The 27422-nt window shown below is 42.1% G+C and overlaps 1 protein-coding gene across 1 annotated transcript; it reads right to left on the minus strand.

Moving 5' to 3' along the window:
• Window positions 1-3285: 3285 nt before the first annotated feature.
• Window positions 3286-27188, minus strand: prr11 (proline rich 11). Its single transcript, XM_078422510.1, has 10 exons — window positions 27037-27188; window positions 23674-23827; window positions 21293-21427; window positions 12948-13184; window positions 11217-11316; window positions 11043-11137; window positions 10086-10192; window positions 9209-9271; window positions 5974-6067; window positions 3286-3360 (listed from the first exon to the last, which is right to left on the minus strand). Exons 1-10 carry the CDS (start codon window positions 27186-27188, stop codon window positions 3286-3288), a joined length of 1212 nt encoding a protein of 403 aa, XP_078278636.1.
• Between the last annotated feature and the right edge of the window lie 234 nt (window positions 27189-27422).

Genomic DNA, 27422 nt, shown 5'->3' on the forward strand with positions numbered 1-27422 from the left:
TTAAAGATGTGATAGCATCACATTTGGAAAGTAGTGAAATCATCGGACAAAGTCAGCATGGATTTACCAAAGGCAAATCATGTCTGACGAATCTTATAGAATTTTCCGAGGATGTAACTAGTAGAGTGGATAAGGGAGAACCAGTCGATGTGTTATATCTGGACTTTCAGAAGGCCTTCGACAAGGTCCCACATAGGAGATTGGTGTACAAACTTAAAGCACACGGTATTGAGGGTTCAGTGTTGAGGTGGATAGAAAATTGGTTGGCGGACAGGAAGCAAAGAGTAGGAATAAACGGGTCCTTTTCGGAATGGCAGGCAGTGACTAGTGGGGTACCGCAAGGCTCAGTGCTGGGACCCCAGTTATTTACAGTGTATATTAATGATTTGGACGAGGGAATTGAATGCAACATCTCTAAGTTTGCGGATGACACGAAGCTGGGTGGCAGTGTTAGCTGTGAGGAGGATGCTAGGAGGCTGCAGACTGACTTGGATAGATTAGGCGAGTGGGCAAATGCATGGCAGATGCAATATAATGTGGATAAATGTGAGGTTATCCACTGGCGGCAAAAACAGGAAAGCAGAGTATTGCCTGAATGGTGACCGATTGGGAGAAGGGGAGATGCAACGTGACCTGGGTGTCATGGTGCACCAGTCATTGAAAGCAAGCATGCAGGTGCAGCAGGCAGTGAAGAAAGCGAATGGTATGTTGGCATTCATAGCAAGAGGATTTGAGTTTAGGAGCAGGGAGGTTCTGCTGCAGTTGTACAGGGCCTTGGTGAGACCGCACCTGGAGTACTGTGTGCAGTTTTGGTCTCCAAATTTGAGGAAGGATATTCTTGCTATGGAGGGCGTGCAGCGTAGGTTCACTAGGTTAATTCCCGGAATGGCGGGACTGTCGTATGTTGAAAGGCTGGAGCGATTGGGCTTGTATACACTGGAATTTAGAAGGATGAGGGGGGATCTTATTGAAACATATAAGATAATTAGGGGATTGGACACATTAGAGGCAGGAAACATGTTCCCAATGTTCCAGAACAAGGGGCCACAGTTTAAGAATAAGGGGTAGGCTATTTAGAACGGAGATGAGGAAGAACTTTTTCAGTCAGAGAGTGGTGAAGGTGTGGAATTCTCTGCCTCAGAAGGCAGTGGAGGCCAGTTCGTTGGATGCTTTCAAGAGAGAGCTGGATAGAGCTCTTAAGGATAGCGGAGTGAGGGGGTATCGGGAGAAGGCAGGAACGGGGTACTGATTGAGAGTGATGAGCCATGATCGCATTGAATGGCGGTGCTGGCTCGAAGGGCTGAATGGCCTACTCCTGCACCTATTGTCTATAAGATTGTTCCCGATGTTGGGGGAGTCCAGAACCAGGGGTCACAGCTTAAGGATAAGGGGGAAGTCTTTTAGAACCAAGATGAGAAAACATTTCTTCACACAGAGAGTGTGAATTCTCTGCCACAGAGTCTGTGGAATTCTCTGCCACAGAAGGTAGTTGAGGGAGTTAGATGTGGCCCTTTTTGCTAAAGGGATCAGGGGGTATGGAGAGAAGGCAGGTACAAGCTACTGAGCTGGATGATCAGCCATGATCATATTGAATGGCGGTGCAGGCTCGAAGGGCCGAATGGCCTACTCCTGCACCTATTTTCTATGTTTCTATGTTTCTAAATAGTCGTGACTAAAATTTTTTTTTTGAAGACAATTTCAATAAAAGGCTTACTCAACTATTGACAGAATGGTGCAGGGCATCTTGTATTATATTCATCTTCAAAGATATTGCCTTTTTCATTGAAAATAGACTATTTTGAATAAAATTTGTCAGTTTATTTCTTCCATGCAGTTAAAATCTCAATAGTAATTTGAAAACATGTTAGAAATCACATTACATGACTATCATCAACCGTTCAACCAATTCTTTTTAGTCTTTTATGACCAAAACAGGAATGGCACTGGTTAAATAGCAAAATTTAAATTAGCATTCTCTCACTTGGTAATTCCATACAAGTTTCCACAAAATGAGCAAGATGCACCCAACATTGGGAGATAAAGGAAATATTACAAACCCAACACGGTTCTTGTTTTGTTTGGCAAAACCTCGTTAAATGTCACTCATCTCAAATGAAGTAATAAATAGTTTTGGAATGTCCATTCTGAAGCTTGTGAATAATGATCACCATCACTGCTTCTCTGTGACAAGGAATTACATCAAACCTCAAGGAACCTGATGGGGAAAGAGCTCACCAATTCAGTAACTGAGGGGGAGGTTCCTTAAATTCTTAATATTTTGAGTTTCCCCAATAGTTCCTGATACAGAATGTTTACTTTCCATTGGTTAGAATAAAACCCAATAGCGAGATTTTTGCACAGCACCATGCAAAAGCTGGTTAGTATAAAAATAATGAACGATGGACAACTGGAGTTTTGTTAAAATGTGAAGTGAAAGAGAGATGATACTAGTGACATTATTTTTCCAAAGCGAGGGGAAAAAATCCAACTTGTGTTTATGTGCTACAGAAAGTTGAACACTTTCTAGTTCATACAAATTAGTAATTACTCCAGATCCAGATTACATCATTCCGGCTAATTATCAAGGTGCTAATTTCAACGCTACCTGTGTAAGATTGAATATCAAAGCTTTACAGCATTGCAAATGCTACAAAGGTTTTGCTGATGATTGGTTTATTTATAATGTATTTGATCATGGAACTTGCCCAGTTCACAATTCAAGGATCATTAACTTCAAATCAGTCCCAATAACTGGGACACACATGTCAAATAAAACAGACATTTGACCCCCCCCCCCACCAAGAAATCATGAAAAATTTCCCCCCAAATGATTTCTCACAAGTCAAACATTTTAAAAGATGCAAGGGAATTGGAATTAAAGCTAACAGAGAATAATTGAACACAAAGGATGATGTATAGTCTTAAAGAACATATTTTAAAAAGTCAAAGGATAACTGTAAAAGTAGCAATTTATAAATTGTAGGTTCAATCTAAAAAGTAGATCCATTCTTCCCCCCCCCCCCCCCCAAAAGTTAAATCTTTTCCTCTTTTGAGGTCTGCAGATTCACTCACTGGAGTAGTGCAAATCATGTAAATATGTTAGGGACCGTTGAAGTCTCACGACACATTGCTGGCTGACCATGAATAATTTTCAAATATGATTAAAAGTACAGTATTTACTAGCTATAAACATTGTAAAATGTACAATTAAATGTATACACAAGTCAAAACACATATTTACATGGTTTGGCATTTGATTAAAAAAATTACATTGTACAAGCAAAATTAGCAAACATGTTGCTCATCAAAGCTGGAGTTTGGCGAGGAGCAGCATTGAGGAGGACTTTTAGGGCGAGCCATCTGAAATAGAGGCCAAAGCTTGTTAATTCAAATGTAACCTCGACATCATGGATTATACAAAACTGCAAGGTTCAACAGTTCTGGGCGGCACAGCGGTAGAGTTGCTGCCTTACAGTGCCGGAGACCCGGGTTCGATCCTGACTGTTGTCTGTACAGAGCTTGTACATTCTCTCTGTGACTGTGTGGGTTTTCTATGAGATCTTTGGTTTCCTCCCACACTCCAAAGACGTACAGGTATGTAGGTTAATTGGCTTGGTACATGTGTAAATTGTCCCCAGTATGTAAGATGGTGTTAATGTGCAGAGATTGCTGGTCGGTGCGGACTTGGTGGGCCGAAGGGCCTGCTTCCGTGCTGTATCTCAAAACTAAACTTCACAAAGTCAAACAAATACAGGTTTTGTTAGTCTAGTTCAGAATTTTATAACAACCCTGTTTTTCGTATGCCTCTCTCATTGTAAGAAACAGTATTTTTGAATAAATGAATGCCAGGGTAGGCAGATAATGAGAGTACTAGTACTAAAGTTGTCACTTCAGTTTAGATATAAACATGAATTTTATTTTAACATTAAGACTTTTGCCCAGACAATGCTTTGGAGACAAATGCCTCCTTAAAAAAAAGTGGAAGCGGCACCAAGGATATTACTGTGACTGGAGGGTTTCAGTTACAACACGAGGATGGGATTTTCTTTGTAAACCTGGAGTAAAGGAAGACAAGGGGGCAGGTATGTAGGTGAATTGGCTTGGTAAATGTAAAAATTGACCCTACTGTGTGTAGGATAGTGTTAATATGCAGGGATCGCTGGTCGGCGCAGACCCGGTGGGCCTGTTTCCACACTGTATCTCTAAACTAAAGACTGTATAAAAAGGATTACAAAAGCATGAGGGGAATAGATAAAAGATGAATGGTTGCAGTCTTTTTTTCCAGGGTAGGGGAGTTTGAAACTAGAGGTCATACACTGAAGGGGAGTTTTAAAAAGGGGGCTACTTTTTTCCCCCCACAGAGGGTGGAAGGTATAAGAAAATAACTGCAGATGCTGGTACAAATCGATTTATTCACAAAATGCTGGAGTAACTCAGCAGGTCAGGCAGCATCTCAGGAGAGAAGGAATGGGTGGAAGGTAGATGGATGGAGCTGTCAGGTAAGGCAGTAGAGGTGGGTATAATTACTATGTTTAATAGACAGTTAGACAGATTCATGGATAGAAAAGGTTCTGAGGGATGTGGGCCAAGTACAGGCAAATGGCATCAGCTCAGAAAGACATCTTGCTCAGCATAGACAATTTGGGTAAAAGGGGTTGTGTTCATGTTGTACAACTCCATGACTAAGTTGGAGGCCAATCAGAGGCTCATCTATCATAAGTCAAGTAATCAAATTAATTGTAAAACTCCTTGCAGTTCCTCTTCAATTGGAAGTACATTCTGGAACAGAATTACAATCCACTCTTGATAGACCCATGTGGGTTATGTATGGTCAGGATACAAAGTACACATTCAATATTATTTTTGCACAGAGGACCTTGATACTGATGTTATATTATTAATATATTTCTCAATATAGGATGACAAATGAAAACTCTAATTTTCTTGTGAAGAGCAGCTAATGAAGAGCCAAATTATGTTGAGGGTGAACAATTTTCTAAGGCAATAAAAATGTCCATTTATCCAGAAATATCAGGATATCTGGGGGCTCATAAGCACATATGTCACGATCAACAACAAAATGATCTTTACGATAACTCAGAATTGGGCAAAGAAACAGGAATTAGGAGAGGTTAATTGGTAGGTTAATTCCCCACTGTCCATTACCGAGTGTAGGTGGGGAATCAGATGAAGTTAATGCACATGAGACGGATAGGTTTGTCATATAAAACAGATGGGCTGAGTGGTCTCCATTGTTGTAAGAAAGTGAAAAATATTTTACAATTTCTTCCTTCACTACAATGGACACTCCAGGGCTCAGGCATTTCAAAAGTGATTTATGAAGCACAGACACATATCAGCAAGAAAACAAGTTTTAAGTTTACTCTATTGTAAGCTGAAAGTGTATTGACATTTTCTGCAAGCCATGGGGAAGCTTGGATGGAGCAGAATCAGGAATCTACCAAACACATGTGCAAGGAAGTCTTTGGATGTGTGCTGATGGAGGAAATAGATTTTGTGAGCATTACTCATTGAGTAGATACAATTTGTTTAAAAAAAACTAAAATTGCCTTGCACAAGGAATGTTAGCATGTATTTTGTTCAGAACTAGTGTTTAAGGAAAAGGAGCAAAAAAAGGAGCAGCAAGCCTGGGATGAGCACCGATGGTGCACACTCCAGACCATCAAGTTAGTTTTTAAACTCTGGGTTGATGGACAAGTGAGAGAGGCTGGTCATTAACCAATGGGACATAGAATGAGGATGAGGATATCCTGGCAGGTAGAGACTACTGGCAATCATCATCTCTAGAGCAACCGCAAAACTACACCAGCAGAGAGTCAATGCCCTCAAGACAAAAGTCAGAATGAAAAAACACGAAAATACTTCAGGTAATTTTTTTTGTTAAAAATATATATAATGTTGCCAAAATGTTGGAAGGAAGAACATTTAAAACAAATGCTTCAGTTAATTTACCTCAAATTTCCGTCTTAATGCTTGGGTCATAACTGGTGTCAATCCCGTCGCAGTATCTTTGCTCTCCTTGTGGAGCGGTGTCCCACCAGGGCTCCTAAAACCAAGCACCTTTTAGGGTAAGCAATCATAACACTCAACACCTCAAAATGCATTAGCATCTATTATTCAACAGCAAGGTATATCATTTTCACAACAAGGTTTCAATTAGTACAAGGTGCTGAACAGCAGTTTTAATAAATGTCTTGTAAAACAGTGAACCTTGGTCACAGACTTTGCTTTTTGTAACTGGCTCACACAGGAAAATGCTTTGGGCATAGGTTATTTAATCACGTTCAGGCTGATTTGAGCACCAACTAACAAACTGGATTTGGATTTTACCAGTATGGGAGGAGCAAAAAGTATCAAAAACATTTAGAAAGATGAAATTGTAAATGTAAAACCCCCTTTAAACATGCAAGGTCCAAAAGGAGAGACACAAGGAACTGTAGATGCTAGAATCTTGAGCAAAATACCAAGTGTTGGAACTCAGCCAGTGAGGTAGCATTTGTTGGGACCCTCTTCAGACTGATTAAATGTGATGGGATGGGGGAAGAAAGCTGGCATTGCTATGTGGATAAAGGTGAGGAAAGGTTTCATTGGCAGAAGGGTGGAGTAAGTGTCAAAGGTTGGAGATGAAAAGGATAAAGAGAGAATGGCAAGATATAAAGGCAGAGGAAGGTATATAGGTGGATGGGGACAGCAAAAGGGGGGAGGGGTTGTTGCTTAGAATTCAATGATCATACTGTTGAATTACAAGCTACCCAAGCTGAATTTGATGATTTGTTCCTGCAGTTTGCGTGTGACCTCGCTCTGGCAGTGGAGACAGCCCAGGACGGGAAGTTGAGAATAGGAAGGGTAGTTAAAATTATTCTAAAGGGTGCTTGATGAGGTAGATGTTAGAATGTCCAGTCATGGTAGGGTCTTAATTAAGGAGACACAACTAGAGGCCAGTCATGTAAAACTGAAATATATGGAAATTTCTTCTTGCAGATGGTGGCAAATCTCTGGAATTCCCTGCCTGAGTGGGCAGTGAGAGCCAAATCATTAGAAGCATTTAAAGTGGACATGGGTTTAAATTTGATAGAAGGGTATGCAGAAATGACATAGAAGAGGAGTTGCCACCTGCATAGATTATCCATGATAATATTTCATGGCAGGGCAGGCTTGAAAGACCAGATGACCTATTCCAGGAATGGGTGACGTTGGTACTGTGTTCAGGTTGGAACTGTGTCCCAACATACAACGTATTAGATTCAATCCTGAATGGCAAGAGGGCTGCAGATTGTTAGTCAGTAAAGTGGGAAAATTAAGCAAGTTTCTCTCAATAATTAGAAGATTAGAAGAGTAACACATTTATAACCCACTCACACCTTCTCTTCCTTTCTCCCCCTCTCCCCCGCCCCCCCCCCCCCCAAAGAAAATGGTGAAAGGATTCAGGAAGTTGGGAGATATGTCACTTGCAATCAAATACATATTCCTCAATTTGATTTTGGTCTTGCATTTGCTGGTGAATGCCATGTCCCAGAATATTGATCTGTAGGACTGGGTGATGGCAGTAATACTGAGAGTCAGCTGGAGAGGTTTAAGCTACATTGGACTCCAAATTTAAGGAAGGACATTCTTGCTAGTGAGGGAGTGCAGCATAGGTTCACGGGGTTCATTCCAGGGATGGCGGGAGTGTCATATGTTGAAAGAATGGAGCGACTAGGCTTGTATACACTGGAATTTAGGATGAGAGGGGATCTTATTGAAATATACGATTAAGGGGTTGGTTATGCTAGAGGCAGGAAACATGTCCCCGATGTTGGGGGAGTCCAGAACCAGGGGCCACAGTTTAAGAATAAGGGTTAGGCCATTTAGAATGGAGATGAGGAAAAACCTTTTCACCCAGAGGGTTGTGAATCTGTGGAATTCTCTGCCTCAAATGGCAGTGGAGGCCCATTCTCTGGATGCTTTCAAGAGAGTTAGATAGAGCTCTTAAAAATAGCAGAGTCAAGGGAAGGTATCATAAAATGCTGGAGTAACTCAGCAGGTCAGGCAGCATCTTGGAGAGAAGGAATGGGTGACGTTTTGGTTCGAGACCCTTCTTCAGACTGATGTCGGGGGGGGCGGGACAAAGAAAGGATATAGGTGGAGACAGGAAGACAATGGGAGAACTAGGAAGGGGGAGGGGAAGAGAGGGACTGGGCTGCAAGCGGCCCAAGCGAAATATGAGGTGCTGTTCCTCCAATTTCCGGTGGGCCACACTATGACACAGGAGGAGGCCCGTGGCATAAAGGTCAGACTGGGAGTGGGAGTTGATGTGCCCAGCTACCGGGAGATCAGGTTGGTTAAGGCAGACTGAGCAAAGTTGTTGAGCGAAACGATCGCTGAGCCTGCGTGATGTAGAGAAGTTGACATCTTAAACAGCGGATACAATAGGTGAGGTTGTAGGAGGTGCAGATGAACCTCTGTCTCACCTGGAAAGACTGTTTGTGTCCTTGGATGGAGTCGAGGGGGGAGGTAAAGGGACAGGTGTTGCATCTCCTGCAGTTGTAGGGGAAAGTGCCTGGGGAGGGGGTGGTTTGGGTAGGAAGAGACGAGTGGACCAGGGAGCTACGGAGAGAATGGTCTTTGCGGAACGCAGAAAGGGGAGGAGATGGGAAGATGTGGCCAGTAGTGGGGTCCCGTTGTAGGTGACGGAAATGTTGGACGATGATTTGCTGGTTACACTGGCTGATGGGGTGGAAGGCGAGGACAAGGGGGATTCTGTCCTTGTTACGAATGGGGGGAAGGGGAGGAAGAGCAGATATGCGGGATATAGAGGAGGCCCTAGTGAGAGCCTCATCTATAATGGAAGAGGGGAAGCCCCGTTTCCTAAAGAATGAGGACATCTCTGATGCCCTAGTGTGAAACACCTCATCCTGGGCACAGATGCGGCTTCAAGGGATATGGGGAGAAGGCAGGAATGGGGTACTGATTGTGGATGATCAGCCATGATCACAGTGAATGGCGGTGCTGGCTCGAAGGGCCGAATGGCCTACTCCTGCACCTATTGTCTATTTCTTTGATAGAGGCAGTCATTTAGCAGTCCAAGTCTGAACAAATTGTTGTCATACATGCAGGTTATCATCATTTGAAATTATCAATGGCATCACTTCAAATAGTACAAGGATTCGTCCTCAAAAATGAAAAAAGGGCGCCTATTATCTATTACCTTTCTATATTTACTTTCTTTAGCCTCTGCTGAAGATCCAGCACAGGTCGATGTGGAGTAATCCTTTAAAATAAAGAATAAAACAAGACTTGAAATTATAATTTGAATGTATTGCTTTTCTAAAACAAGCTATACAGCATAGAAACAGTGCCTTAGATCCACAGAGTCCATGCTGACCATTGCTCACCCTTTCACACTAGTTCTATGTTATCTCACTTTCTCACCCATTCCCAACACATCCAGAGCAATGTTACACTAGCCAATTAACCGCCAAACCTACACGTTTTTGGGATGCGAGAGGAAATTTGAGCATCTGGATGAAACCCACACAATCACTGGGAGAACATACAAACTCCACACAAATAGCATCCGAGGTTAGGATCAAACTCTGGTCTCTGAGGGAACAGTTCTACTAGCTACACTACTTTAAATGTGGGAATGAATGTTAATTACAGTATAACCACAAGGGGTGTTTGCACGCGTATCAGAGCGGATACCTAGCCTTCAACTAACATTACCAAAACAGATTAGCTGGTCTACTGCTTGGGGATTCTAGTAGGCACAAATTGTTGTAATGTTGGAAACACAATATTCAATGTCGAGACTTAAATAATAGCAAATTGTTTGTAAAACAGCAAGTCCTGGGTCCTTTAACGTACAAAAGGATGAATTTACTTTTAATTATTGTGGTTCCCTTGCTTATCATAAATCCTAAGAATATTAACATTTAAAATGTAGGTGCAATTCAAATTTAAGATGCATTACTGTACCTACTTCAAAATTCATTGACAACTCAAATAATTGAACTACTAATTAATCAAAATCATTCTTCAATGCTAGCTGGTATCAAGTATTGATTGAAAAGATTCAGACTTACATCATTTTGGTTGGTTTCTGCAACTGATTAGCTTTTCGCTGCAAATTAAAGCTTTGTAGATCATGGATTGTTACCAAAGGGGATCTCCGCTTTCCTAGTGCATCCATCTTCGAACAAAGTACATAATTCATAGTATTTTAGACAAAAAAGCTAAAAAAGAGAATATTTACAACTTTGGCTCCAGGCATAATCATGGTTAGTAAGACTACAGACATCTAGAGTAAGCATTTAAAAAGAAAATCTCCAGCACAATTCCAGTTAGAAAAAGTGTAGAAGCAAGAAGTTTGGCCCAACAAGTCCTTATGAAAGTGTCCCATGTGAGCCTCTTCTGCCTTTCATCACAAACTTCATCTGCATAACATCTATTTGCTTCTCCCTTTTATCTTGCTCAACTTCCTCTTCGTCACTTTAAACACTTCCCAATATTGTTCTCCATTGGATTTCTTGATGACAATGAATGGCACACTGGCAATCTTGTGAAATTAAGCAACATTATTTTCAAAACAAGACTACCAGAGACAAGTACGGCAGCATAGCAATAGAGTTGCTGCCTTACAGCACCAGAGTGACTGGGCAGCTGTCGGTGTGGAATTTGTATGTTCTCCTGACCTGTGTGGGTTTCCTCCCACACTCCAAAGATGTACAGGTTTGTGGTTTAATTGGTTTTGGTAAAAATTGTAAATTGTCTTTAACGTGTGCACAGGATAGCGTTAGTGTGCGGGGATTGCTGGTTGGCGCAGACTTTGTGGGCCGAAGAATCTGTTTCCGTGCTGTATCTCTAAATTAAAAGTCCAACAGGCACTTGTTCATATTTGTGGTTTTAAATACCATTAAAGCTTCAAAGTAACTTTGTGCATGCTGATTTGATACGAGTTGTGTAGCATCAGGAATAATTAACCTGGCAACTAACGTGTTCAGTTTGGTGTTAGTCTGTGAACATTAAACAATAATGCTCACCTTTGGTTTTTCTACTTTGTTCTGGGTCTTTCTCAGCTTCACATCAAGCAAATCCTTCATTGTAACAGATGGTGGTCCATCTTTCTTCTCAGAATCTATCTACAAAAATCACAAAAGAGCAATCCTACATCAAAGTGTGTGTTGACAAAACAACTAGCTTGATTTGATCAGCACTAACCTTTAATTCAAATCTGTCAACCGTCCTCTTCAGTTTTACTTGAAGCAACTCTTTTATAGTTATGGATGGGGGTCTACCGATTTCTTCACTGACTGCCTGTGAAGGAAGGAATACCATTAAGATGGCGAATGCACTAATAAACAATATTTAGAAATGATTTATTCTGAAAAGTATCCCCCAAGTAATACCTTTGCCAATGAAGCTTTCAGAAATCAGATATTTATTAGATTGACGGATTTTGGACAAGATGCCTGCATAAACTTTGGATTTGTTAATTGTCAGAGAGCATAAACTATGTCTATGGTGGATTATGTCCCACAAGATGAAACAAAAACAGTATTTTTAAAAAAAACTTGTTCCCCCAAAGTTAACAGTTGTGTTTTAACAATGTGTTCAAATAGTTTAGGTAGAACAATGCATGGCCAATTTGTTTCTCTTCTCTCGTTCCAATTTCCCATTGATGGGGAACGCTGTGACCGTGATCATATTTTCACAATTTTATTTTCTGAGTGAGAACTTCGATTTGAACCTGAATGAATGCCGGAGAAGATACATTCTTCCAATTCTAGCATAGGATAATTTATAGATTAGAACGCACATCGATCCAAAAGCACGTCAGAGGTTTTCACTTAAACTCAAGAGCTTTCAAGAGGATCAAACCCAGAGCTGGATCCCAAATCTCAAAACAAAACAGGCTCACTGCAGGTATGGATTTCTCTTTATTTTAACTGCTTCCTCACCTTGCATGTGTGGTTTCAATCAAGAGTTCAACAAACCAACAAATACACATTCATCATGTTAACACGCTCCCAGAATTTAATTTTTCACTTGGAGTTAACAAACTGGATCTTTCAAATAGTCATTTTACAAATAACACAAAATTGTTTGAAAAACAATAGGGATAGAGATTTACTGCATGAAAACAGGCCCACTGACTCAGTCCATGCTCCCAATCATTTACACTAATACTGCACGTTCATTTTTTATTATCTGCACGTTACCATCAGTTCTCCACAGACTTTACCATTCACAGATATAGGATAATTTTTAGTGGCCAAGTTACCTACTAACTTAGAACGGTACAGCAAGGCAGATCCCTCGGCCCAATGTCTGTGGTGAACATGAGACAAAATTAAACTAATGTCCTCTGCCTGCACGAGGTCCTTATCCTGCCATTCCCAGAATATCCAAAAGCCTCTAAAATGCCACTATGTCAACCTCCATCACCACCCCTGGCAGTGCATTCCAGATAGCCACGACTCTTTAAAAAAATTTAAAAAAATTGTTCCTCTCATCTTAAAGCTATGCCTTCTAATCTTTGACAATTGCACCCTGGGAAAAAAGGTTCTGACTGGGTATTCTGTCTATGCATCTTATACTTTTAGACCTGTCTGCCCCCCCCCCCCCCTGAACCTCTGACATGGCAGAGAAAACAAATCCAAGTTTGCCCAACCTCTATATGTAATACCCTCTAATGCAGAAAGCATGTTTTGGGGATGTGGGAGGAAACAAGAATACCAGAAACAAGAATACAAGGACTTGTGAGCTCCACACAGACTGTACCGAAGGTCAGGTTCCCACCCAAGACACTGGAACTGCGAGTCACCCATAATAACAAATATTCAGATGCTACGTTAATTTAAAAAACCTTTTTACAACAAGGTCACACAGAATTTAATTAATGTTAAAACTGAGTGGAATATGTTCACAGCTCACTACATACTCACTTGCAAGTGTTTTTCTCTAGTTTTCATTTGAATCTGCAGAGGCTTCACTGCAATCAGGGAGGGAGGAGGTAGTGGAGGTGGGGGAGGAGGAGGAGGAGGAGCTTCATTTGGAGACTTCAACAGAGTGCGACTGACAATTGGCTGCACTGGCCAGATTGGAATTGTATTGGGAACTGCTAAGGAATCAAAATGCTTTCGACAGAAACATACTTCAGAAGCTTTTGCAGTATTAGGTTCCTGCAAATAAAAAACAGAATTCAGAATCAGTAGACTTTTAAAACTACTAATTAATGCTCTTATTAACATACACAAGAGGACATGCTATACTAAGTTATTCAATGAGCTCAGCCATTACATTTACATACTAGGCTACTGTTTGCATATTCTTAAACTTACAACAATCACATACAATGAGGTGATGCACAGAACTGCCAGTTCCTGCAACACATCTTTTGTATGTAATTGAATCAAAATCCTGGAACTCCCTGCCTATCAGTAGTTTGGGAGCACCTTCATCACAAGAAATGCAGTAGTTCAAGCCACCACTATCCCCAGCTTTTCCAATTATGGATGAGTAAATATTTGCTTTATCAGTGGCACCCACTTCCCACACACAAGTTAACAGTGGAGCAGATCAGTTCAAAGTAAATGAAAGATTTACCTAAATAAACAAAGAAAACCTGAAACAGGTGCAAGTCTGTCTAGGAGATATGCTATATCTCCTTTCATTGGTATCTGGAAGTTCTTGCCAAGTTGAGTCATAGCTCCATGTGTTCATTGATGTGCACATGAAAAGGTACTTTAGTTACAATGCCAATTCAAGTTCATAATTGTCCACTGTGAATACAGCTGGCACCAAATCTGCCCAGATAGCAAACACTGAATCTGCATTAGATGACGTACCAGTCATGGAACCTTTCTTAGGCATCTCTCATTGAAAAATAATACCAATAATAAATAATAATGCATGTCTTTGCATTACTTGTAAATCTGTAGGTAGTTCCATTGATCAAAATTTAGGTCACTATTCCACTATTCCACTAGTAACCAGATTCCACTAGTAACCAGATTCCACTAGTAACCAGATTCCACTAGTAACCAGATCCCACACAGGATCATTGCTATTAATAACAAATAACCATTACAGGATTGCAATCATTTCCTTATCATAAGACCTGTCCATTGATTCCACTGCCATTACAGTGTCCTTTGAAAAGCTTTGGGCTGGGCATCTTGCCCAAATATTTGTGATAATCCTAAAAAAAAAAACCTAACTAGGTTAAGATAGGAGTTTATTCATTTATAACTATATCCCACAATCCATTGTATTGTATCAATGATGATCCCTGCAACTAACTGAACAGAAATCCTGACCATTTCATATACAACACGGATGTGCCTTCCCGAGCCCCCATAACCCCCGATGGTATAACAGTCACAGAGGCAGATGTCAGAAGATCCTTCAGGGAAGGATGAACCCTCAGAATGTGTCTGGACCTGATGGCATACCTGGTTGTGCTCTTAAAACCTGTGCAGACCAACTGGCTGGAGATTTTGCAAACATCTTCAACCTCTCATTACTGTGGTCTAAGGTTCCCACCCGCTTTGAGGGCATCAATAATACCAGTACCCAAAAAGAGCAAGATAACGTGTCTCAATGAGTATTGACCGGTGGAACTAACATATGTGGTGATGAAGTGCTTTGAGAGGTTGGTTATGGCGCTTATCAACTCCCACCTTAGCAAGAACCTCGACCCATTACAATTTGCCCACAGCCACAACAGGTCAACGGAGGATGAGATCTCACTGGCTCTCCACTGGACCACTTGGACAATAAAAACACAGACATCAGGCTGTTGTTTGTAGACTACAGCTCGGTGTTCAATACGATCATCCCCTCCAAGCTAGTTATCAAGCTCATGTAACTGGATCTCTGCACATCTCTCTGCAACTGAAGCCTTGACTTCCTCATCAACAGACCACAGTCTGTTTGAATTGGCAGCAACACTTCTTCCTCAATAACCATTAGTATAATGGGCAATAATATAAAGGAGGATAGCAAAAGTTTTTTTAGGTACGTGAAGAGGAAAAAAATAGTCAAAAAATGTGGGTCCCTTGAAGACAGAAGCAGGGGAATTTATTATGGGGAACAAAGAAATGGCAGACGAGTTAAACCGTTACTTTGGATCTGTCTTCACTGAGGAAGATACACACAATCTCCCAAATGTTCTAGGGGCCGGAGAACCTAGGGTGATGGAGGAACTGAAGGAAATCCACATTAGGCAGGAAATGGTTTTGGGTAGACTGATGGGACTGAAGGCTGATAAATCCCCAGGGCCTGATGGTCTGCATCCCAGGGTACTTAAGGAGGTGGCTCTAGAAATAGTGGAAGCATTGGAGATCATTTTTCAATGCTCTATAGATTCAGGATCAGTTCCTGTGGATTGGAGGATAGCAAATGTTATCCCACTTTTTAAGAAAGGAGGGAGAGAGAAAACGGGTAATTATAGACCAGTTAGTCTGACATCAGTGGTGGGGAAGATGCTGGAGTCAATTATAAAAGACGAAATTGCTGAGCATTTGGATAGCAATAACAGGATCATTCCGAGTCAGCATGGATTTTCGAAGGGGAAATCATGCTTGACAAATCTACTGGAATTTTTTGAGGATGTAACTAGGAAAATTGACAGGGGAGAGTCAGTGGATGTGGTGTACCTCGACTTTCAGAAAGCCTTCGTCAAGGTCCCACATAGGAGATTAGTGGGCAAAATTAGAGCACATGGTATTGGGGGTAGGGTACTGACATGGATAGAAAATTGGTTGACAGACAGAAAGCAAAGAGTGGGGATAAATGGGTCCCTTTCGGAATGGCAGGCAGTGACCAGTGGGGTACCGCAAGGTTCGGTGCTGGGATCCCAGCTATTTACGATATACATTAATGACTTAGATGAAGGGATTAAAAGTACCATTAGCAAATTTGCAGATGATACTAAGCTGGGGGGTAGTGTGAATTGTGAGGAAGATGCAATAAGGCTGCAGGGTGACTTGGACAGGTTGTGTGAGTGGGCGGATACATGGCAGATGCAGTTTAATGTAGATAAGTGTGAGGTTATTCACTTTGGAAGTAAGAATAGAAAGGCAGATTATTATCTGAATGGTGTCAAGTTAGGAAGAGGGGATGTTCAACGAGATCTGGGTGTCCTAGTGCATCAGTCACTGAAAGGAAGCATGCAGGTACAGCAGGCAGTGAAGAAAGCCAATGGAATGTTGGCCTTCATAACAAGAGGAGTTGAGTATAGGAGCAAAGAGGTCCTTCTACAGTTGTACCGGGCCCTGGTGAGACCGCACCTGGAGTACTGTGTGCAGTTTTGGTCTCCAAATTTGAGGAAGGATATTCTTGCTATTGAGGGCGTGCAGCGTAGGTTCACTAGGTTAATTCCCGGAATGGCGGGACTGTCGTATGTTGAAAGACTGGAGCAATTAGGCTTGTATACACTAGAATTTAGAAGGATGACGGGGGATCTTATTGAAACATATAAGATAATTAGGGGATTGGACACATTAGAGGCAGGAAACATGTTCCCAATGTTGGGGGTGTCCAGAACAAGGGGCCACAGTTTAAGAATAAGGGGTAGGCCATTTAGAACGGAGATGAGGAAGAACTTTTTCAGTCAGAGAGTGGTGAAGGTGTGGAATTCTCTGCCTCAGAAGGCAGTGGAGGCCAGTTCGTTGGATGCTTTCAAGAGAGAGCTGGATAGAGCTCTTAAGGATAGCGGAGTGAGGGGGTATGGGGAGAAGGCAGGAACGGGGTACTGATTGAGAGTGATCAGCCATGATCGCATTGAATGGCGGTGCTGGCTCGAGGGGCTGAAAGGCCTACTCCTGCACCTATTGTCTATTGTCTATAGTACGGGAGCACCGCAAGGCTGAGTGCTCAGCCCCCTGCTCTACTCAGTCTATACTCATGACTGTGTAGCTGGACATTGTGCAAACTCCATCTTCAAGCCACCATTGTTGGATGAATTACAGATGACGACGAATCAGAGAATAAAAGTGAGATCGATCGAATGACTAAATGGTGCCAGCACGACAGCATAGCTCTCAATATCAGTAAAACCAAGGAACCGATTGTGGACTTTGGAAGAGGATGGGCGAGGACCCACAAACCTGTCTATATCGACGTGATGTTGGTGGATAGAGTCAAAAGCTTCAAATTCCTGGGTGTGCATATTTCTGAAGATTTTTCCTGGACCCAGCACACTGATGCAATTATAAAGAAAGCCCATTAATGCCTCTACTTCCTGAGATTGTGGAGATTCTGCATGTTAGAGAGGATTCTCTTGTACTTCTGCAGGGGTGCAGTAGAGAGCTCATTGACTGGTTGAATCACGGCCTGGTTTGGCAACCTGAATGCCCAGGAGCAAAGACGATGACAAAAAGTGGTGAACACTGCCCAGCCCATCACGGGTTCTGACCTCTCCTCCATTGAAGGGATTTACAGGAGTCACTGCCTGAAAAAAAAGGCAGCCAGCATCAGAGACCCACACCACCCTGGCTACACACTCATTTCACCTCTGCCATTGCGAAGGTGGTACAGGAGCTTGAAAACTAATGTCCAGGTTCTGGAATAGCTTCTTCCCTACAGCCATCAGGCTATTAAACACATCAATCTCCAAATAAGCTCTGAACTACATAAGATTGGTTTCGTGTTTGTACACTATTTTTTGTTGTTTTTTTTCATGCATGTGTACACAGAATTTTTATCTTGTTTACTATATTGTTTACAATGTACTATGTTTACATATTCTGTTGTGCTGCTGCAACTAAGAAATTCTTTGTTCTATCTGGGACATAATCACCAGTCAAAGGTGTTTTACTGTCTTAAGCCCAGAAGACACAGGAGCAGAATTAGGCCATTCTGCCCTTTGAGTCTACTCCTCCATTCAATCATGGTTGATTTATTTTTCTTTCAACCCCATTCTCCTGCCTTTGACCTTTGACATCCTTACTAATCAAGAACCTATCAATATCTGCCTTAAAAATGCCCGATGTATTAACCTCCACAGAGATCTGTTGCAATGAATGCCACAGATTAAAAACCCTCTGGCTAAAGAAATTGCTCCTCATCTTCATTTAAGGTATGCCCTTTTATTCTGAGGCTGTGTCCTCTGGTTCTAGACTCTCCCATTACTGGAAACATCCTTTCCACATCCATTTTATGTAGGCTTTTCATTATCTTATTTCAACATGACTCCCTCCCCCCCCTCATCTTTCTGAACTCCAGTGAGCCTCAAATGCTCCACATACATTAACCCAATCATCGCTGGGACCATTCTTGTCAACCTCCACTGGAGCCGCTCCAAGATAGCACATCCTTCCTCAGAAACGGGGCCTAAACCGGTCACAATAATCCAAATGTTGCCTCACCAACACGTGATAAAGCCTCAGCATTACATCCTTGCTTTTATATTCTAGCCCCGTCATAATGAAGGCTAACATTGCATTTTCCTTCCTTACCGCTGATTCAATCTGCAAATTAACCTTTTGGGAATCCTGCACCAGCACTTCCAAGCCCCTTTGCATCTCAGATTTCTGAATCCTCTCTCCATTTAGAAAGTATTCTATGCCTTTATTGCTTCTACCAAAGTGCACAACCGAATACTTTGCTTGGCTACATTCCATTTGCCACTGCTTTGCCCACCTGTCCAAGTCCTTCTGCAGCCTCCCTGCTTCCGCACCACTATCTGTTTCTTCACCCAACTTTGTATTGTCTGCATCCAGATTATTAACATGTGTGAAAAGCAGTGAATCCAACACTGACCCCCGAGGAACATCACCAGTCACTGACAGCCAACCAGAAAAGGCTCCCTTTGGTCCCACTCCGCTTCTGTCAGTCAGCCAATCTTCCATCCATGCCAGTACCTTATCTCTAATACCATGGGCTCTTATATTGTTTAGCAGCCTCATGCGAGGTACCTTAAAGGCCTTCTGAAAATCAAGTAGCAATTACACCCCCATGTAATCACAAAACAAAAGTCACCAATTACTAACTTAGCAACTTTCCGCAGAGAATATCAAGTGCACATTTAAAAACCAGTGTTTCACAAGAAGAGATTTAAATTATTCACAAAATGCTGGAGTAACTCAACAGGTCAGGCAGCATCTCGGGAGAGAAGGAATGGGTGACGTTTCGGGTCGAGACCCTTCTTCAGACTTATGTCGGGGGTGGGACAAAGGAAGGATACAGGTGGAGACAGGAAGATAGAGGGAGATCTGGGAAGGAGGAGGGGAAGGGAGGGACAGAGGAGCTATCTGAAGTTGGAGAAGTCGACGTTCATACCACCGGGCTGCAAACTGCCCAGGCGAAATATGAGGTGCTGCTCCTCCAATTTCCAGCGGGCCTCACTATGGCACTGCAGGAGGCCCATGACAGAGAGGTCAGACTGGGAATGGGAGGGGGAGTTAAAGTGCTGGGCCACCGGGAGATCAGTTGCGTTAATGCGGACCGAGCGCAGGTGTTCAGCGAAGCGATCGCCGAGCCTGCGCTTGGTTTCGCCGATATAAATAAGTTGACATCTAGAGCAGCGGATGCAATAGATGAGGTTTGAGGAGGTGCAGGTGAACCTCTGTCTCACCTGGAAAGACTGTTTGGGTCCTTTGATGGAGTTGAGGGGGGAGGTAAAGGGACAGGTGTTGCATCTCGTGCGGTTGCAAGGGAAAGTGCCCGGGGTTGGGGTGGTTTGGGTAGGAAGGGACGAGTGGACCAGGGAGTTACGGAGGGAACGGTCTCTGCGGAACGCAGAGAGGGGAGGGGATGGGAAGATATGGCCAGTGGTGGGGTCCCGTTGTAGGTGACGGAAATGTTGGTGGATAATATGTTGGATCCGCTGGCTGGTGGGGTGGAAGGTGAGAACGAGGGGGATCCTGTCCTTGTTGCGAGTGGGGGGAGGGGGAGCAAGAGCGGAGCTGCGGGATGTAGAAGAGACCCTAGTGAGAGCCTCATCTATAATGGAGGAGGGGAAGCCCCGTTTTCTGAAGAACGAGGACATCTCGGAAGCCCTAGTCTGAAACACCTCATCCCGGGCGCAGATGCGGCGTAGACGGAGGAATTGGGAGTAGGGGATAGACTTTTTGCAGGGGACCGGGTGGGAAGAAGTGTAGTCCAGATAGCTGTGCGAGTCGGTGGGCTTGTAGTAAATGTCCGTCACTAGTCTGTCTCCTGTGATGGAGATGGTGAGGTCCAGAAACGGGAGGGAGATGTCAGAGATAGTCCAGGTATATTTAAGGGCAGGATGGAAATTGGAGGTGATTTGGAGGAGAAGAGATTTAAATCTGGCCTGACATTCAAAACGTTCAAACAGTCCTTGTTATAGAAAGGTCAGCATTATATCTCACATCTATGGACCAACAAAATAGATCATTTACTTCAAGGCCAAGGATTTTTATTGCTGTTTACCATGTTGCATATGAAATTGTATAATTTATCCATTTAATATCTATTTTCAATTCATTCAGACCTGTCTTTATTCCACAAGATGGTGCGCCGTGTCAGAAATCACTGGTAAAGAATAAAGTGTGTTCTGGATCACATTTACCAGATTTAGTATTTTTATCTCAACAATGCCAAATCATAGATCACGTTTGCCCTCTAATTCTCGTGGATTCTATTGATCCTCTCCTTTTTGAATCCTGACTTTCTAGATTGTTCCTGACGATACCTCTACAATTTTACTTTTGCACAGATGCCACAACCAAACAACGAATGATGTTACCAATAACCTAAAAGCACCTTGTTCTACTTCAAATACATATTTCATCAATTTCTCTCAATTTTTAAATTAGACAAAGTCTCCCATTGCAATAAGAACCTTGCTTTCTCCTTAACACCTGTTTAACAATATTTCTAGCGACCATTAAATCCATCTGGACCAATGTACCTAACAAATATTAACTGCTCTTCAATTTTGATATTGAGCCTGGACAATGGACGTGCCGTTTTTCCAAGTTTGTGTTGAGCCTGCAAAGTTTGTGTTGAGCCTGTCCATCCCTCCCTCTACTTCTGCAAGTCAAAATTTGTTTTCTTTCCAAATTCTGCAAGGAAATGTTAAACTAGTTTCGCTTCCCACAGTTGCTGCCTGACTGCTGAGCATTTCCTGTTTTAATTATTTTCACTTCCTTCACTTTGACAATTCAGAGAAATTGTTGATTAAAGTTGTGGAAATTTTCATAGAATTTCTAACATTTTCTGTGCAATTCTGCCATTGAGGATTCACAATATCTCGCAAATGGAAATATGTTGTATTACATGCAAGTGTTGGATATAACACTGATAAGTGAAAGATAACCTGATGTTGTTCATTGAAGACTTCTTGCATCCGTGTTACTTTGATCTCAAGTGATTCAATATGGTGCCGGAGTACATTCAGTTCCCTCAGGTAAACACGTGAAGGAAACAGAGTATCCTTGATGAATTCTAAACCCTGTAAATACAAAGGAAATAAAGATCTGATTGTGATTTTTCTAATTCTGTCCCACCTAATTTATTTGATAAAGGTCACATACAGTAGAACCTAGATCAAATTTTACTGACTGGTCTGATTTTCAAGTAATAGTCCGGGAGTAAAATTACTGAGTTTAATGAAAGAAATTGCTTCTGCTTTTGATGGATTTTAGCAAGACTTTTGATAAGAAAATAAAAAGCCAAGGGATCCAAGGGAAATTGGCTTCAAACCCAATTTATTGACAGTTACTTTTTCTAGAAACCCCTCAACTTTAAAATTCACGAGTCAGCAAATATGGTCGAGACCAGTGCAACTGGAACACTTCCCATATTTAACAGAGGTCTTGACAAACGTTCTTCTACATCCCAGAAAGTATTTCCAAAATAATTAATGCAAATATGGACAACATTTGCGAAGTTCGAAGTTGTCAGTTAAAAATTACAATGCGACAACTTTGGGCAAACCTTTGATTGACATCTCATTATTAGGCCTCTCAAAATTGCTGTGTTAAAATAACTCTGGGAAAATAACATTGCAACAGGGCTTCTGTATAATCACTTCAATCTGCAAAAGTAGGGATGTGTGGAATAACACAGGGACCTTGGAGTGTATATTCACAGATTCTTAAATAGGACATAACAATAAGGTGATTAAAAAGGAATACTATGCTTTAATAACTATGGCATAGCATATATACACAGGAAGAGTATGCCAGAAAACTGCAAGGTACTGTCTGGACAAGAGTTTTGAATCCATGCAACAGTCCTGGTCATTACATTACAGGAAAATTAATTAAAAGAGCACAAACGTGTAGTAAGATAACTGCAGATGCTGGTACAAATCGAAGGTATCACAAAATGCTGGAGTAACTTAGCAGGTCAGGCAGCATCTAGGAGAGAGGGAATGGGTGACATTTCAGGTCAAGACCCTTCTTCAGACTGATGTCAGACATTCCTCTCTCCTAGATGCTGCCTGACGTGCTGAGTTACTCCAGCATTTTGTGATACCTTCGAAAAGAGCAGACTAGATTTATGAAAAATTGTTGCCGGAATTGCAACATTAAGCTATGAGGAATGATCAGATAAGAAAGATATTTTTTGGATAGGGGCAGAGTGGAGACTTAATTGGAGGTATATTAAATTATAAAAGGGTTAGATCAAGTGAATGGGAAGAACCATTTTACCCAAACAGAAGGGTCAGAAACTAAAGTGCATGGATTACAAGTAATTTGTAAAAGAACTCAAGCGACAAAAAAAACATATTTCAGCCAGTTTCCGTACATTACAGAAATGTGCAAATATGGATCACAAGAAATATTTGGTAACAATTTTAGTCTGATGATAAACTCAACTTTTCTTTATCAAATTATTTTAATGGCTGGGCATCGTACATCTCTGCATCTCACAAAAAGGATGGGGAAAAATGGGACGAGCTTGCAATTTTGATTTATAAAAGAAGGCTCAGAGAGAAAAGAAAGCACATCATGTGTAGAATTCCCCAAGCAGTTGTTATGGCAAGATGTGTCGAAAGTCACCCAGAGTTAAATAACATTACATTTAAAAGGGTTTGCCAAGAGGCTGAAAACTGCAATTCTCCTCACTTGTATAGTGAGGAGAATGCATTAGTTAAGGGGTAAAAGGTATAGAAAATAAGTCATTTTAGAGCATTTGCATTTACTTTTATTGCAATGTTCAGTCAGGTTTCAGGTTTCAGGTTTTTTTTAAAAAGATCACAACTTTTTACATTTTAAAAATTTAACTGAAACCAAGAATCACTGCTAGAAAAATGTGCATTTATGCCAAGGGATAACAGGATCAGATTTAGTTACAGTGACTAGATTAACTGCTTCGAAGTGGGGATCTGAAAGGAAACTGAAATGCTGGCAATTTGGATTTGGGTATGAGAATGATGGTAGGAGAGGTGGGCAAGGAATGAATGGGGTGGGGATAAAACCTTGGAGGCATAGCTGGCCTGGATCATTTTTGTTCACTTATAATTGTGTTGTATTATTTTGTTCACTGGTTTATAAACCAGTGAACAAAACTGAAGGCAGAGGTTGTGGGCAAGAAAGCCATAGGGTCAATTAGTGTCTGAATCAGTGCAGAGGTTTCAAAATGGAGAACAGATGCACCCAATTTGTGGGACACAAGATAATTATCCAACTGATTACTAAAGTACAGCAACATCACAATTTGAATTAGAGAACATTTGATTTGAATTTATACCTGCCTAACGTTCCTCAGCCACCAGGAGTATATGGAGTAAACCACAGTCTGAAGAGGAATGAACAAGTTCTTCACATTCGCTAAAGAAATGAGCCTGACAGGAACTGATTCATGCAGGAAGGAATTACAATTAGATGGGACCATATCCTCCTTCCTATATATTTAAAGTAAAAATAAATACAAGTGAGACATAGAATGGAACAAACACCAATGTCAAGTAACTTATATGAAATGGTAGTAGGCAAATCAAACAAAGGTCTGTGGTGCAAACCTAGTTAATTTGGTACAGGTGAACAACGTAGTAGTACTTTCCACAACATTGGAATTCTTTAAAACACCAACAACAGAGCTATGTAGCAGAAAAAGCAACATTCATCTGCAACAAAAAACAGCCAGAAACATAACAGTAACCTTTCACCCCCCCTTAGAGTATCTTATTCTGCATTAAATATTTAAATACTTTGCCTCCACTATGTTTGGAGGAAAGACTCCAGATCCTCAGAGAAAAAAATCATTGTGTCTTAAAAGGACAAGCCAATTTTGCACAATGACCCTATTTATAAATTCTCCCATGTGGCAACATCCTCTCCACATCCACTGTCCAGACTCCTCAGGATCTTGTGCGCTCCAATCCAGTCACATCCTACTGCAGCATTTACATGCTTACCTGTACAACCTTTCCTCGTGGGAAATCCACTCATTCTAGGCCTTCTCAAGAGTCGCTTCCAGTGCATTAATATCCTTCCTCAAACAAGATGATGAATACTCTACACATTAATCCAGATCTGGTCGAACAAATCCTGCATGTAACTGAAGCACAAATTGCCTAGTTTTGTATTTAACACCCGTATCAATAAATGATAACCAAGTGTTAACTTTCCTAATTACTTGCAGTGTAGTGGTATCCAGTGCAGCACTACCTTGCAGAGCATTGATTTGTTATAGTACTTTTAGTCTTCCAATCGGAACTCTCAGATATGTACGCCACACATTTAAAAAATGACACGGAGGTTTTCAATCGTTGCGCTGGGAGCCTGTCCCAACTGCTTGTGCTTTGCGGGGCTCTTTTAGGAATGCAGGTGTCAAGAGCCGAGTACAAACCCCTTCCGTTTACTGCAACTATCACAGCAAAGAGTCAGCTCAATGTTCAGTGTGGAGATGTTGCATTTGAAGGCTGCTGTTAGTGTGGTTCAGGCAAGCAGTGTGCCTGCTTTAATTTTTAAAAAAAAATAGACTGTCATTCAAAAACTATACACCAGACGAGTGCATATTTGAACAAAATTCCGTTGCATCTGGCTCACAATGTAACACCGATAAAATAAAATAAATAAGTAACTCGCACATAAAAATAATGGCAGCGGATTATTGGGAATCCAAGAGTCTGGTGGCTCGGGGGAAGAAGCTATTGCAGAACCTGGCTGTTCTGCTCCGTATGCTGCTGTGCCTTTTACCAGTGGGCAGGAGGGTGAACAGTCCATGATGGAGATGGGTGGGGTCTTTAATAATGTTGTTGGCCTTGGTCAAGCAGCGTTTGTGTGCAATGTCCTGGATGGAAGGAAGTGAAGTCCCGATGATTTTCTCAGCCGTCCTCACCACTCTCTGCATGGACTTCCAGTCTGAGGCTTTGCAGTCCCCAAACCATACAGAGAGGCATTGGTCAATATGTTCTCTATGGTGCCTCTGTAGAAAGTGATGAGGATGGGAAGGGGGAGGTGTGCTCGTCTCATCCAGCGCAGAAAGTGCAAACGCTGCTGAGCTCTCTTGACTAGAGATGAAATGTTTAGGGACGAGGTCAGACTGTCTGTGATCTGCACCCCCAGGACCTTAGTGCTACTGACCAACTCCACAGCAGTGTCACTGATGTGGAATGGTGTGTGACTGCGCCGGTTTCTCCTGAAGTCAACGATGATCTCCTTTGTTTTGTCGGCATTCAGAACCAGATTGTTCGTGTTGCATCAGACCACCAGTTGTTTCACCTCCTCCCTGTAAGCCAGTTCATTGTCGTCCCAGATAAGGCCCACCATTGTTGTGTCATCCGCGTACTTCATGATGTGGTTTGTACTGAACCTGGCACAACAGTCGTGGGTCATCAGGGTAAACAGCAGTGGACTCAGGACACAGCCCGAGTTTCCAACTCGCACTGACTGGGGTCTGTCAGTGAGGAAGTCCAGTAGCCAGTTACACAAGGGGGTGCTAAGGGCCAATGGACCCAATTTGCCTAGCAAGTGTTGAGGGATGATCGTGTTGAATGCTGAACTGAAGTCCATGAACAGCATTCGCACATGTGTGTTCTTCTCCTCCAGATGGAGTGCAGAGGACATGGCGTTCTGTGTGGAGTGGTTTGGCCGGTAAGCAAACTGGAATGGGTCAAGTATGGGGGGGGGGGGGGGGGGGGGGGGAGTCTGGAAATAATATGGTCCTCAACCAGCCTCTCGAAGAACTTCATCATTATGGGAGTGAGTGCTACAGGGCGGTAATCATTGATATGTGATTTTTTTGGCACTGGTATGATGGTAGCAGTCTTGAAGCACGATGGGACAATAGCCTGGTTCAGCGAGGTGTTGAAGACGTCAGTGAGGACATGTGCCAGCTGATCAGCACCTTCCCCGAGCACCCGGCCTGGTATGTTATCAGGGCCTGCCGCCTTCCGGGTGTTGACTCTTCTTAGGGTCCTCCGGACATCTGCTATGTCGAGACTGAGTGCCTGTTCATCATGCTTGACATTGGATGTGGGCCTTGGAGACGTATAGATCATTGTTGGGGACTGGCACTACACTATATAATTACAGATCACCTGGATCCTATGGTCTCTCACAACTTCCTGGTGGATGTGATGGAAATTGCTCTCCCCCAGGCCAGAGATTTTGCGAAAGAAATTACCATTGCAAGTTACCATTGATGGCAGTAGGCACAGACTATCACATCATGTTCCTGGTACAGCAACATTGTCAGCGTGCTTGTACTTCCTCCCCTGCAGACCCCCCCCCCCCCCCACCCCCACCTCCCCACCCCTCCTCCTTCCAGTTCTCAATTTACACCCATTTCTGCAGTTAAATTTATCCTCTGCAATGAACTGGAGCAAAATATCTGTTTATTTCACCTGACATCTTATTTTTCATTATTTATAGCCCAGATTAATTTTCTACATTGGACCAGAAAAGCTGTTCAAAACACTATAAAGGGCATCTGAAATGAATTAGTAAGATTTTCCAAAAATTCTAGTAACCTTCAAGTAATATTTGTCACAGGGTGTGCAAGACACAGTAAGATATAATTTTGTTCATTTCTGGTAATAATCTTGTGCAATTCAAACACACTTTGAAAGATGAGCCGAGTTCAACAACCAGTTAAATAGTTACTTACTCTGGTGCTTGACAAGTGGTTGGCTTTGGCTTGCAGGCACATCCTTTGTGTTTGGCTAAAAGGCGTCGCTTACTATTTTTGTATGACTTTCCAATTGCATGCCATTTTCTCATCATTTTCCACTTTTTGCGACACCGATTCAGCTTGTACATGCCTGCAGAAGAGAAATTGTAAAAGATCAATAGATATGGCATTTAGAGCAAATGGGGAAAAAATATCCCACCATCAAGTCTCACGTTCCCAAAAGACTCAACTGAGCAAGAAGTATCGCTGATCAAGAGTGTGGGATTTTCTATTTTAAAGCCAACTTTTGAATTAGTCATGGTTTCATTGGACTTAAGAAGTTTGTCAGAGTACTGTACCAATCCTTTTTCTCTCTTCAGTGG

The sequence above is a fragment of the Rhinoraja longicauda genome, chromosome 26 (assembly GCF_053455715.1).
Source record: "Rhinoraja longicauda isolate Sanriku21f chromosome 26, sRhiLon1.1, whole genome shotgun sequence".
Lineage (NCBI taxonomy): Eukaryota > Metazoa > Chordata > Chondrichthyes > Rajiformes > Arhynchobatidae > Rhinoraja > Rhinoraja longicauda.

Bases quoted from the DNA above. Each gene is read 5' to 3' on its own strand.
- prr11 (XM_078422510.1), bottom strand. From the start codon at position 27,188: ATGTACAAGCTGAATCGGTGTCGCAAAAAGTGGAAAATGATGAGAAAA. The intron at 11,317-12,947 runs GTGAGTATGTAG...CTTCCTTCACAG, and splicing joins CTAGAGAAAAACACTTGCAA to GCAGTCAGTGAAGAAATCGG. The intron at 9,272-10,085 runs GTAAGTCTGAAT...TTTATTTTAAAG, and splicing joins CAGAAACCAACCAAAATGAT to GATTACTCCACATCGACCTG.